This window comes from Gallus gallus, chromosome 1 (assembly GCF_016699485.2).
Source record: "Gallus gallus isolate bGalGal1 chromosome 1, bGalGal1.mat.broiler.GRCg7b, whole genome shotgun sequence".
Taxonomy (NCBI): domain Eukaryota; kingdom Metazoa; phylum Chordata; class Aves; order Galliformes; family Phasianidae; genus Gallus; species Gallus gallus.
Genome location: NC_052532.1, coordinates 36,610,742 through 36,624,633, shown reverse-complemented (window position 1 = coordinate 36,624,633; position 13,892 = coordinate 36,610,742). Strand labels below are relative to the sequence as shown.

The window sequence follows — 13,892 nt, the reverse complement described above, 5'->3', positions numbered from 1 at the left end:
TCTGTTGCAATAGGACAAGGGGAAATGGTTTCAAACAGAGATTTAGGCTGGATGTAAGAAAAAAAAATGTTTTGTCTTTTTTTTTTTTTTAACAATAAGGGCAGTGAGGTAGTCAAACAGGTTGCCTAGAGAGGTGGTAGACACCCCATCCCTGAAGAAATTCAAGGTCAGGATGGACCAGGCTCTGAGCAATCTGTTATAGCTGTAGGTGTCCCTGCTCACTGCAGGAAAGTTGGACCAGATGGTCATTAAAGGTCCTTTCCAACTCAAACAATTCTATGATTCTCTGATCCTGTGCTCACTGTCACTATGCTGGGCGTACCCAGTCACCAGAAAGGAATACATGGACTGAGGCCACTGATCTCCTTGCAGTTATTCTGTTAGTGCTGTAGTTTTCATACTCATACTGGGATAAGCCATGTATTCACTTCCACCATACTGGTCAAGCTAACTCAAGGGGACATTCATGCCCTAAGAAACTCTGGGAGAGACATTTACATCAACAGTTGATCTATGTAACTGATGGCAGCCATGTGGCTAAAGGAAGGGCCACTCCCTGGTACCCTGTGCCAGGACAAGATTAGCTTTTTGCAGCAGCTGTGGTCAGTCACATTCAGCATTATTCACTAAGCTCCACAGGCACATCCTCCTGCCCATCGCTACTGAGCCTTCTTCCATTGCTGGGGTTTACTGGTCAGCCACGCTCATTAAATCTGAAATATAAAGTTTGTTATCTGTTGTAGTACAGTTAATGATGCTGTGTAATGTCACTTCTCCTGAGAAAATAATCTACAATCTTCTCTTAATCAAGGAGGCAAAAACTTTGCTTCAAACCAAATCTCATCCAGTAGTTTTGAAAAAATGTGGACTTTTTTTAGTTAACTTAAATTCCATTGAGATGCAACAGAACAGCAAGTTGGGCTTTATAAGCTCTGTACACAGTTCTGATAATACTGACCATGATTTTCAAAAACCAGTCTGCATTTTCTAACAACCAGGTTGTGACTCAGAGAAATGCTGTCCTCAGTGAGATGCTCACCACTTTTTAAACAACAGCATCACCTGTAATATGGATACTAAAAGACATGAACTTAGAAACTGAGAGACATATACAACAACTCCACAACTGCTAACAGTTCTTTGGTAAATTGTAGAAAATAACCCAAGAATGGGTGGAATTTTTGAACAGGTCTCAACACTTGGTTAAAGCCAAGTCAAGTCTCTACTCCAGTTTTCTTCCCTAACAGCTAGAGCTGCCAAGGTGGGTTATCCCACCTGCATGATGTTTGTGGCTTTATTTAAGGCAATGGGCTTTAGCAAAGTCTCCCTGTGCTTCCAAAGGAAAGTTGCATTTCATAAGGAGCTTTCTGTCCCAGGAAAAAAGAAATTACTAAAGTTTAGTCTGATTCCTTTTCCAAAGTGGATTAGCTAAGACAGTTTTCTTAGAAATAGATATCGCTGACAGAGATGAGGCATTTGCATCACATCCGTCTCAACGAAGCCACACAGCTCACGTCAAACTGGTTTGCTTTTCTACCTGATCCCAGTCCACTTTGAAATACATCCCTCTGCTGTGTGAGACCACTGGATATTCAACTCCCACTGGAGCATATATACACACACACTTCAGCTTGTGGAGTGTTACATGAAGACATGCAAGCACATTTATTGTTTAGTTATTGAGCTTGTATGATTCTTCTCGCTGAGGGGCTTGCTTAGGGACAGACAGTCTAGAGGAAGGTCACTTTGGCTTTAACTTCAATAATATTTGGGATTTGGCTGAGAAGTTTTCATCTATATGAAGTGCACAGATGCTGTTCATATAGCATCCATGCTTCTTCACTGCATGCTGTTTTCAGGAGGCTACACACAGAGGATCACAGTCATCCTCAGCACCTCAGTACCACTGATTGTTCAGGGAAACAAGGGCACCTGGTGCCCTCCAAGACCACCCAAGGTTCAGCGCTACTTCAAAACGAGCATTATCTGAAGCGATGACTGAAAGCCTCTCTGAAGCGTAAGAAAGTCAGATTAGCTAATCGTTAGGAGCCCAATTGAAGAGGCTGTGATACTGCAAGAGCTCAAATCTTATCAGCCATGCCTATTATTCAATTATAAAGTGTTTTAATGGCGAGCAGATCAACCGTCCTAATGAAAACGAGTTATCTGGAGCAAGTGTGAGTACTCAGGAACAAAGCAGTGAACTACAGGATAACTCCAAGAAAGTAACTCAAACAAAAACTGTAAAACAGATGGATTCCATTTAATTCATCATTTATGACAGAAATAAAGCACATACCAACAAGGATATTACACATTTTCCTGTAAGGCCAGTTCACAACTGGTACAAGCAAGCACATCCCGTGGGTTCTACTCAAATTTTCAAAGCCTCCACACGCTGCAAATTTGACATACAATTTTATGGGCTCTAAGTTCTGAAAACCCGAAATATTCACCCCCATTCAGAGCGGATGAGACAATCAGCACCCGTTACTAACAGCGTAACCCTACTCGAAGCCGTTTAGCCGCGAGGACACGCCGACACCCGCGGCACGGTCCCAGCTGCCCGGAGCGGAGCCGCGCTGCTCCTCACGGGCACCTTTCTGACCGCCATCAAACACGTTTGAAGCGTCACGCTGCGAGGTTTGTAACCGCTCTGCCACAGCCCGGGCGCTCGGGAACACCTGTACTGAGCTCCCGTGTTCTGAGAGCGGTTATCCTCCGTGCTTGCTTTTCTAGCGAAACTTTCGCTGTCGTTGAGGACACCCTCGCGGCAGCGCTGGGAAGCAGCACCCGCTGGACTCAGCAGCCGCCAGCGGTACCTGCAGCCGCAAAGTTAACCCCACGGGCCGCCCTACCTCCGGATCCCCCCTCCGCTCCGCTCCCAGCCCCGTCACTTACGGTGAGGCCGCCGGGGCGCTCCTCCGGCAGGGCCGAGTCCAGAGAGAAGCCCCTCCGCGCCCAGTACTTGCTGGAGAACATCATCATGGCGGGCTGCATGGGACCAGCCGGGCGGGGCAGCGCCACGCTCTGCTCCTCGCTCGCCGCGCCGCCTTTTATACGGCCCCGCGGGGGCTGACGGAAAGCCGCCGAGGGGGGACCGGGCGCCGGTGACGGAGCCGGCTGCGGGCGGGCGCCCTCGGCCTCGCTTACCTCATACGCCGCTGGGCAGCCCTCAGCCCTCGCCCCTCAGCAGCCCCCGGAGCAGCAGCGCTGCGGGAGCCCCGGGAGAGCTGCACCGGACCCCATCGCGGCCTGGCTGCGGGGTGGCCTCAGGGCAGCGGCTGCAGCTCCTCACGCCTCAGTGCCCACCGTGATGGCTCGCCTTGAACATAACCAGAGTCCCAAACCACCCCGTGTCAGGAGCTCCAGCCCCACCAGCTGGCTTTGGGCAGCCAGGATGCAGATGGCCCTGGGGACTATGTGTGGACACGGGGACAGCAGGCCTCAGTGCATGCCAACGATAAATAAATAAAAGGAGTGAAAAGTTGTGCAGTTATTTCCACGTCAGCTTTGATGTGAGGAATTCTTTGATGTAGAAACTCATCTTTCCTCATTTTTTTATGAAGTTCTTCAGTGAAAAATGTAGGCAGGTTCAGAGAGGAAGCATTAAGGGGTAGGAGATCTGTCTTATAATGAAAGACTTAGCAAACCTTCTGCATTAAAGCATGATTGATGACATGGAAAGAGTACTTCTACTGAAAAAGGATGCTTAATTGGAGAAAGCTTTTTAACCGAGGCAGCAGCAGCTGTGTTTTCTACCTCGGCTATATAATGGCCGGGCTCTGATCATAAGACTCTCTTCTAACCACAACATCAATAAAGCAATTAATAATCTGTGGAGGTGAAACCGTCCTGTATGGATCCTGTGGGTCTGTTTTCGTATTGGACCGCTTCACCTGTCTCTGAGTTGCTTATATCTCAAGGGCAAAAAATTTTTCTGAAGAATTTGCTTTCTAGTTAATATCAGGCCTGTAGAACCTCACAGACTGTAAATGAGCAGAAAGTAATTGCTCAGACAATAACTTGGCACTCAAATCTACTTGTGAAATAGTTTTAAGATCTTTTATTTCTCTCATACCCACATACTGAAAACTAATACTCATTTTGTCACTTACTGTTGTCACTTTTTCTTCCTATTTTTTCCCTCTCCACATCTCTCACCTTCCAAAACTTTTCCATTGGCTACTTTGAGTAAGTTATACAGCATAGAACTGAACACCACAGCTGGACTGGGAATGTTATGTCAGTAAGTTTTTTCAAATACGTGCTCACTTTTCTCTGTTCTGAAACACCAGACAGGTAAAATGGTCGCTGCTTCCCCTTGGAAATCTCCAGTGGTGCCTTCCCTGCAGCAGCCCTAGCTGGCATCACATGGCCTTTACTCCTACGTGCATACAAAGACCACATGGATCAAGAATAAAGAGTTAAAATCACACTCTCTGAAACTGAAAGACTGAGCAGGGAGCTACGCAAGGAGAGTAGCAGAAAGGCTTAGTTCTCATGGTGCTATGTTTCATGCTACAGCTAAGGCTCGGCTATAGCTTGCTAACTTTACGTAAAGTCAGTGTCTCTATCCTTGCTAGCCTCAGTATCTTTTAGCTAATATTTACATACCTGCATCACCGAGGAATCCCTTTTGGTCATAGGGTCCAGCTCAAAAGGACAACAGGAAGTTTTCTACTGTTTTGTACAGTGAGATCTCACCATTTACCACAACTAACAAACCAGCAAAAGCTTCAAGTCTAAACCAGCCCTTGTCAGAAAGATGAGCCCTTTCATAAAATGGAAACGTATGCCTGATGTTCAGGACTGAGTTAGGATCACAGCTGCTCCATGTAATAATGGTTCTTCCTTTTGCTTGACAATAAAATTGCCATAATATTTGGTTCCCTTACCTGCTCCTGTAATGCAAATGAATCACTTTTGTCTTGATAACCCACAAAGTTTTTTTTTTTCATTTTTCCAGTTGAGGAAAAAATGAATGTCTGCAGGTGTTAGTTCTGTCTCATACCCAAAGTTACCAAGAGATAATCTCCTTCATGTTTACTCATTATTTTTAATAATAGGAACACAAGTCAGGTCTTTGGATTTTTATATTCCTGTTGGCTGTGCCTGAGATACCCAGACATCATTCCTGCTATTGAACAATTTACGGGAGCGAGATTGCTTAGCATTCTCCAAATGTTCCAGTGATGACAACAAGCTCTACTGAGCAGGCTTTTCTCCATCATCATGACAGAGCGCAATTTTATCTGCTGCAAGATGCTAGTTCTGCAGCTCGACATCACACAAATCTGAGATGACCCTGCTACCCTCAGCCTTGGTAGTGATCACAGTTCTGTCTGGTGGCTGGATCCTGGCAAAGATTTTCTGTCTCATAACCTCTTCAGGATGACTTGTGAATGCAAAGCAAACAACAGTGTGTTGTGTTGGCATGAACTATGCAACAGGTAGGGACAAGTCACGTGGTTCAGCTGTTTTAGCCGCACTGACTCCCCGTGAGTGCCACAAAGAAATTGACAAGAAAGTATTATTTTGCAACTCATTTTGTAGGTGGAATTTTTCATACAAATGCTAGATTGAAGGACACATCAATAGACTGAAAATGTTTATTTCTTTGTTCTAGTCCCAGTAAAACATAGCTGATATATGGCTCTGGGAATAGTGCTAAGTTAGAGGTTTTGTTTAGAGATCAGTCCATTTCTCTATAGTTCACAGTTCCATATACATAAACCAAGTAAAAATTTAAAATTGCTGGTAAAATATATATATATGCTGGTTATATATATATATATTTGAAGTTCATCAAAGTAGCTATTCAGAAATATCTACTATATAACAAATTTCAGGGTGCCACATGACAATCTTGCTTTACTTTGGAAGTTCACTGAAGTAGCTATTCAGAAATACGTATTCCATAACATGTTTCAGAGTACCACATGGCAATCTTACTTACTTCAGAAGATGCACTTAATGTTTATAGTAAGAAATAAAGGTACCTTTCTAGCACACAGGGATAAGCTCACTTTCATTTCTAAAAGGCTTCTTATTGCCTATAATCAGAAGTCAAGTAACTCTAAGATCTCTAGTTTACACACATTTTCCTTCCTGCTAGGGGAAAACAGAGTCACAGTTGACTGAACTCCTAAGATGTATACTTTGTAAGAAATACAGAATTCAAGTGGAAAATTAGCTCTAAAATTGAAGTAGATCTGTGGGGTGTTTTCAAGTTTCAGTCATTTTCTTCTTCTTAGAGACACTGACTGTCCATTTCAGCATAACTTTTCTTAAATCTGTTTGTAAAATAGTTTGCAATAGCTTGATGACATATACTAGCCATGTTAAGTCCTTCCGTTTGATTTTAGCAGGATAAAATTCACAGTGCACAGTAGAATCATAGAATGGTTTGGGTTGAAAGGGACACTTAAGACCATTAAGTTCTAACTCCCCTGCTATAGGCAGGGACACCTCGCACTAGACCAGGTTGCTCACATCCAGCCTGGCCTTGAACATCTCCAGGGAAGGGCATCCAAAGCCTCACTGGACAACCTGTTCCGGTGTCTCACCACCCTCAAAGTAAAGAATTTCTTCCTAATATCTAGTCTAAATCTACCCTCTTCCAGTTTAAAGCCTTTCCCCTTGCCCCATCACTATATGCCCTTCTAAAAAGTCCCTTCTCAGATTTCCTGCAGGCCCCTTCAGGAACTGGAAGGCCACTGTAAGGTCCCCCTGGAGCGTTCTCTTCTCCAGGATGAAGAGCCCCAGCTCTCTGAGCCTGTCTTTGTAAAGGAGATGCTCCAGCCCTCTGATCATCTTTGTGGCCCTCCTGTGGACCTGCTCCAACAGCTGGAACTCAGTACTCCAGATGAGGTCTCACAAGAGCAGAGTAGAGGGGCAGAATCGCTTTGACCTGCTGGTCATGCTTCTCTTGATGCAACCCAGAATGTGGTTGTATACACCAAGAATTAATCTGAATTTACCTCTGCCTGTCAGATCACCATGAAGTCTATGCCTACAGGATTGCTACAGCGGGAAGGAGAACTTCCAAGTCATAATATCAGAAAGAAATGAAGCTATGGAAAAGTATCAAAAGAGGCATAAACAAAGGTGGACATCACAAAGATCTAAAAATGGAAAGAAGAATATTAATTCAATAAAAGGTCAGAAATGCAAGGAGCAGAACAGTTACATTTATTATTACTGCAAGAGACGATGACACAAGCAGGAAATTGAATTCTTGTTACATAACCAAATCATAATTTACTCAGTAAAATAAGGGCTTTGTGAAATCATTCACAAGTGGACCAACCAAAGGGCTTCTTCAACAAGGAAGGGAAGATGTACAATCCTTTCCCAGATTACCAAAGATGCACACGATAACTCTTACCTCCATTTCTCTAAATGAAAAATGTGTGATGCAAACACAGATTTTATTTTTAAGTCATGAAGATGAAAGAGGCACAGTTTTTCAAGCAGCTAACAAAAGCATCCCAAGTTCCAATAGCAATAAGGGGATTTTAGTTGACCAACAGCTGTTGTTTGGTATCTACCAAATGATAGACTGGCTGGGAAGATCTGGAAATACGGGTGATAAAATTTGGTTCGGGATTTGGAAGAAAACCACAAAAGAGAAAGCTCTCGTAGGCTGGATTTGAGCCAGCAGGGAGGAATGTATTGAAAGTAGTATGCAGAATGGGGATTGTGTTGTCTTTAGCAAAAGAGAGGTCAGAAAAGAACACAGAAATGGAGAATTTCAGAAAAAGAACATTAAATTTGGTGTTATTACAGCCACCAAAAGAAGGAAACCCAATGTAGAAAGACAGTTCTTTCCTTCCAGTACTGGTTTTGGCTTGAGTAGGGTTAGTTTTCTTCATGAACTCACATGGTGCTACGCTTTGGATTTGTGATCAAAATCATGTTGTTAACACACCAATGTTTTACTGTTGCTGGGGGATGCTTACATAACATCATGGCCTTTCCTGCTTACGCTGCCCCATTAGTGAGTAGGTTGTGGTGCACAAGAAGCTGAGAGGAAACACAGCCAGAACAACTGGCCCTGACAGACCTAAGGGCTACCTCACACCATATAATGTAATGACCAGCAATAATAACAGGGGGAAAGAGGAGAGAGATGGGACATTTGGAGTTAATGGCATTCATCTTCCCAGGTAGTTACACATCATGAAGCTGTGCTTTACTGGAAATAGCTGAGCATCTGCCTGCCAATGCAAAGTAGTGAATGAATTCCTTATTTGCTTTATTTGTGCACACATCTATTGCTTCACCTAATAAACTTTATCTTGACCCAGAAGTGTTCTTACTTTTACCTCTTCCCCATTCCACTGGGGCTTAGCTCCCCACTCGAACTAACCTACAGCACTCACTAAGGGAAAAGTTTAGAAGTTCTACTGGGAAACTATTTCACTGAAGAGAAAGTGCAGTCTTCTACTGCATTTTCAGTACTAATACTACTGTGATACTACTAGTATCATAAATCATTAGTTTCATTGCTGCCTATTCAAAAAGGTTACGTACACGAGATGAAAATTACGGCTGAGCTTCTAAATATAAATAGCATAACATGTTAATGTGTAAGATAAAAGCTGTGCTACAAAATTCATGGTAATTATTATAGGACCTCAAAAGACTTTGATTTTTTCTATAAATACAGTAGCAGCCAGAAAAAAATATCAAAGTATGCCCACAACTGAGCACAAGAAAATGACAAGACAGAAAATAATGTAAAATAGGCTAAGTATTTAATGTTTTTTTGTTTTGTTTTGTTTTTTTAATTATTCTTTGCTAAAAGAATCCATTGTGACCACTGGTCTATCATATTTTATAGCAGGGACAGAGAGAGAAGCTCTCAGCTTTTTGCAGGATAAAACAACATTGGAGAATACTTGGATAAGTCTGATGATAATGAATGGCTTGGCACAGAAGCCACGCTAACAGAGTAGGCTCATTAAACCTCTGCCATCAATAATTGTTTTGAGAACTTAGAGGATGGAGAGGCGGCAGAAGACTCAGAAAAGACCAAAATGACAAATCTTCAAAAAGATACATGGGGAAGGAAGGGCTGAAGACTTATAAATCAAATTTCTTTTTTTCTTTTGGAAAAACAGTAGTAGCAAAATTATTTGTAAGCACCTAAAAGATAACAGATGATTAAACAGTCAAGATGGATTTGCTGAGAACAGACCGAGTCAAGCTAATCTCATTTCCTCCTATGACAGTCCTGTGGATCGAGGCAAAACAATTCACGTCATAAATCTTGGCAGTAGTGAAGCATTTGGCATAGTCTCATAACATTCTCACAAGGCAGATAAGGAAAAGTCCAGATGAAACTAATAGATTAGACAAAAGGGCGGGTTGGCTGTTAAATGGAAGGGTGTAAGGAGCAGGAGAGGCACAGGTACCTGTCCCCACTCCTATACTATGTAGTAAACCACGTAGTGACCACCCTTAACTTTCCAGTGTACTTAACTAAGAGGTGTTGAGCAGTTAAAAAAATCAAGCAGATCTTGGACATGCGTTGTTGGGGAGCTACTTGTGGACAAGCTGCACAATTACGAGAAGGCAGAGCTCACGTCAAGGGAGTCAGAAGCTACAGAAAATCACCATCACCGTTCACTCTACCTGGAAGCGTACAAACACCTGAAAAGTGTTTAAGTAAGATCCTGCAATATTTACAAAGCTATCCTCCAATTCTGTTCAATAGAGATCATCTCATCCAAGCTTCTATGTCTGGTTTACATCTCAACAGTGGGGAAAATAAATTATACAGACCAACACTTGTCCAGAGAGTGGAAAGAAAAATGATCAGTAAGTGGAAAAAAAAAAAAAAAAGGAAGTGATTCCAATTATGTTTGTCCTAAGCAGAAATGAAGACAAAACTGGGTACACAGAAGATTGCTGGAAGGAAAAAATGTTTCCAGGTCAGTATGGAGAGCAGAAGAGTCACCATACAGCAAAGGCTTCTGACAGCAAGAGCCAAGAGGCCATGGGAACAGTTGCCTGCAGAGGCTGTAGATGCAACCTTATAGGAAGCCTTGAAGAGATTAGACAAGCAGCTGGCAGATGTAAGATACACCTTCCAACAGGAGATACTGAATAGTCTATTGTTCACGAGCTTTTAGAAGTGCCTTCCAACATTGCAAATCCATGATTTTAATAGACATAGGTATGTACAGACTCAGATCTAGGCACACAATGAAAAAATGTGCAGTATGATTGAGCTGGAGACAAGAGGTATTTAGCTCCGAAATGTATCAGGTCCCCTTTGTGATCCACTGCACACCTGCACAAATGGATCCTACCAGCACAAGCAAGCCAGCAGTGCAAGGGAGAGGAGAAGGAATCAGGACTGCCATAGTCGTACTGGTTTGCTGCTGGAAGAATTATCAAGTCCTTGAACCCAAATGGCTGTACGTTCACACCTTCTCGGTCTCCTACATCAGCTACTTTAAAAGTCAAACGAGAAGAGCATGTGGAAAGCTCTCCAACACCAACACCCAAAGCTGGCCTACGCTCATGTAACTCAAAGCACAATTCAATCAAGGTCCAACTCAATAACCAGAAGCGTATGGGAGAACTTTCTCATGTTTCACCTTGCAGAGTTATGACAGAAAACAGAACAGCTGAATGCAAGTTGCTTCTGTGTAACACAATCATTTCTGTATCAAATCTGAATGACTGTTTAAGAAGTGTCAACTTCAAGAGGAAGGATTAATTTATTTCTAGCACAAGGTCAGACATCATCAAGAATGGCTGTCATCATTTCATACTGCATCTGTCTGGGATGGAGTGAGCTTTCCTAATAGCAGCCCTTATGGTGCTGTGCTTTAGATTTGCAGCTATACACTGCTGGTAACACTGATGTTCTGGCTCTGGCTGTGCGTAGCACTGAGGCCTTGTCTCCTCTTAGCCAAGGGGTGGGCACAAGGTTAGGAACACACAGCCGGGAGCTGGCTCAATCCAACCAAAGGGACATCCCTTGCTGTATGACACTGCTCTGCCAGAGAAGCTCAGGGAACGGAGGAAGCAGGGACATGTGCAGTTATCTGTCATGATGTGCTGAGGCCCTGGTTTCCATGCAGCAGCTGGACATTTGCCTGCCTATGGATGTAGTCAGTGAAATCCTCTTAATGCTTTGCTTGCAGGAACATCTTTTGCTTTCCCTGTTAAACTGCCATTGTCTCCATCCATGAGTATTCCCACCTTCCTCCATACTGGTCTCGAGAGAGAGCCTGGATGGGCACTCTGCTGGGGTCAGCCACACGTACAAAGGAACAGTGTGGCCAGCAGTCTCCTGACCTGGGCAAAAAGTTTGCTTCTACACAATGGGGCCCCTACAGTTCGTTAGGAACGAGAAATATATCTGAAAGGCATAAGAACTAACATTACAGGAGGGTCCATGTATCCTATGTAATCAAAACTTGCATTACAATCTAATTCCTTCAAAACATAACCCATCTGGAAAACCTAATTTATTTGAATTACATGCAGAGTTTGAAATACATATTGACTCAATTCCGACATTTATTTGGGATGTGGTAAAAAGTGACATCCTACAATTTATTTATTTATTTTTTGTTTAGAATGCATGAGGGAATTCAATTTGTGCAAAGATACAGCTATTTAACATGAAAATATAGCACGCATTCTCTGCAAAATGTTTATGGTTAAAATCCCCACTTAAATGAAAAATGAAATTAAAGCTGAATATATACAAGGCCTGCAATGCATTATAACATAACATTATAGCAGTTGAATAGCAGACATTATCAGGTCCTACTGAACATGAAGCATAATTCATTTTGTTTTTAAAACCATTAGAAAAAGCATTTGAAAGCATTTTTAAATCAAATGTAATTGCACACGCATATGAAATCTGTCTGCTAGGTTAGGTAGGTGTCTTATTGATGCTCACGTGCAGCACATGCATCAGATTCAGGTGCATAACTGCATGAGCAGAACCAAGGGTTGGAATGCCCGCCTGCCTTAGGCACACCATCCATAGAGCAGCTCAGAGAATTTCTCCTGTATGAACAAGTGCTGACCTCCGTCATCACTTTCACACAGATGGAGACGGCACCAATCACTCTCTCAAAGTGTTTAGAACTACACAGCTAAGAGGCTGAAAAATATATTCCAAGATATTCAGTCAGCTACAGAAAAATGTTATCAGACAGCTTCCTATAGCCCATGGACCAACTAACTTCTATCTTAAGTTGTATCTATGTAAGAGTATTGATTAAAACTGATTATTCCTCTTCACAACCCACTTTGTCAATCAGTTCTCAGATGCGCTTTTAAAACCCCGGTGATTTCATTAGCATTTTCCCATTATCTAACCAGGATCCTTTTGAGGAGAGCAGAGATGTTGCCTACAGACTCGGTTCCCAACTTGGTAAGGCTTCACTTGCATTACGCTACAGTATCCATCAGTTGTGCTAGCGGTAACCAAAAATTCTGTTTATGGACTAAATACGGAATGCCAACTCATTTACAATAAAATCTTTCTTCAGGTTTAGGCAAGAGTCTTGTAACAAAATCAGTTCAGGAAAGCGAAAAAGTATCTCAAACATATTTTGAAGTAAAATGTTATCTCAGAAAGCTCCAATACCTTTTACTGCTGAGAATTTTCTACAGTGGAGCTTTGCATTGGTGCTCAGTAATCTGCAGCTGGGAGCAGTGAGGAATCTCACTGCTTAGGCTGACTGGGAGCCAACACATTTCAGCAACGAATATGTGAGGGAAAAGAAAGGAAAAAAAAAGCCCTTAGAGCAGCTGAAGAAGCACTGTTAACATCATGAGTTTGTCCACCAGAAAAACACAGATATGCTATGAAAGAAGATTGTTAGCAACAAAGTTCGGCTTATTGAATATGAACACTTTCATTTAAATTATACTACAGATCAATGCAAAAAAAAAAATTGCTAATACAGTCAAAATCACAACATTTCCACACCTGGTTCCTAAAGCAATCAGGACCTACTGTACGTAACATATTATGCAGCCTTCATTCAATTACCCACAACAACGAACACAAAACCTCCACACCTGATGTAGGTTTGAAGACCACTGGCTGTGATGCCTGCTGGGTACAAATACAGTCGTGATAGATCAGGACAGGGACACCTTTGCTAAATATATTCGGTATAACTGAAGTGTGAATGATTACAATGGGTAACTAAATACATCACCCTTCTATAATAACTTTAGACCTCCCAGTACCCAATCTATAAATGTTCACCTTGGTCCAAATTCCTATGAATCTTTGGAAAATTCTCCTTTTTGTTAAGGTAACCTCTTGCTGTCAAACAGAAGCAAAAATCCTCAAGAAATTACTTTTGGAGACAAATAAAATTGCCCAGTTACGCTAAACAGGGAGCAACACCTCTTGAAGGGTACCTAAAAATCAACTTTACCTTGGAATAGATACTATTTGTATACCAAGGCTGAGAAACATTAAGTTTTAATTATATCCCCTGCAACGAGAAAAGAAAGTTGTCTTCAAGCCCAAGCGTTAAAAAACAAAAGAGGCTTGCATTTTTTGCCTGCATACCCTCAATAACTAAGACGCGTGCATCGTTAATTGACAGACTTGCCCATAACATCTGTTTTAGCCTTCCCTTCCCTGGTTTCATTTCAACGATCTTTCACAAAAATATTTAACAAATACACCTCAAAGTGAATTCCGTGCACCAAAAATACTGAAACTCAGCGTATGTGAGCCACGGTGTTGGTGATATAAATTCTAATGCCTTTATGTATTCTGTGCCACGTTAGATTAAGTGCCAAAAAGCACAATGCTCCACAGCGAACAAAGGCCTGATGCTTCAAGTAATTTCCTGAGCAGGAAATGAAAGGCCATAGATAGGCTG

At 42.3% G+C, this 13,892-nt stretch overlaps 1 protein-coding gene and 1 long non-coding RNA gene across 5 annotated transcripts in view; one reads left to right on the top strand and one right to left on the bottom strand.

Annotated features, from left to right (window-relative positions):
• TPH2 (tryptophan hydroxylase 2) overlaps positions 1-3,032 on the bottom strand; it is a 74,518-nt gene extending 71,486 nt beyond the window's left edge. For 3 of the 4 annotated variants that reach the window (XM_040674469.2, XM_040674540.2, NM_001001301.2), the window contains exon 1: positions 2,902-3,032. In XM_040674469.2, coding sequence (XP_040530403.1) covers positions 2,902-3,000 — 99 coding nt within the window. In that variant the 5' untranslated portion in view covers positions 3,001-3,032. Of the gene's footprint in view, positions 1-2,299 lie in introns of all 4 variants that reach the window. The other variant, XM_040674768.2, reaches the window with a different exon arrangement.
• On the top strand, positions 2,524-4,946 carry LOC121107361. The gene is made up of 2 exons (XR_005841371.2): positions 2,524-2,643; positions 2,740-4,946. It is a non-coding gene; the product is annotated as an uncharacterized LOC121107361 (long non-coding RNA).
• Positions 4,947-13,892: the final 8,946 nt, after the last annotated feature.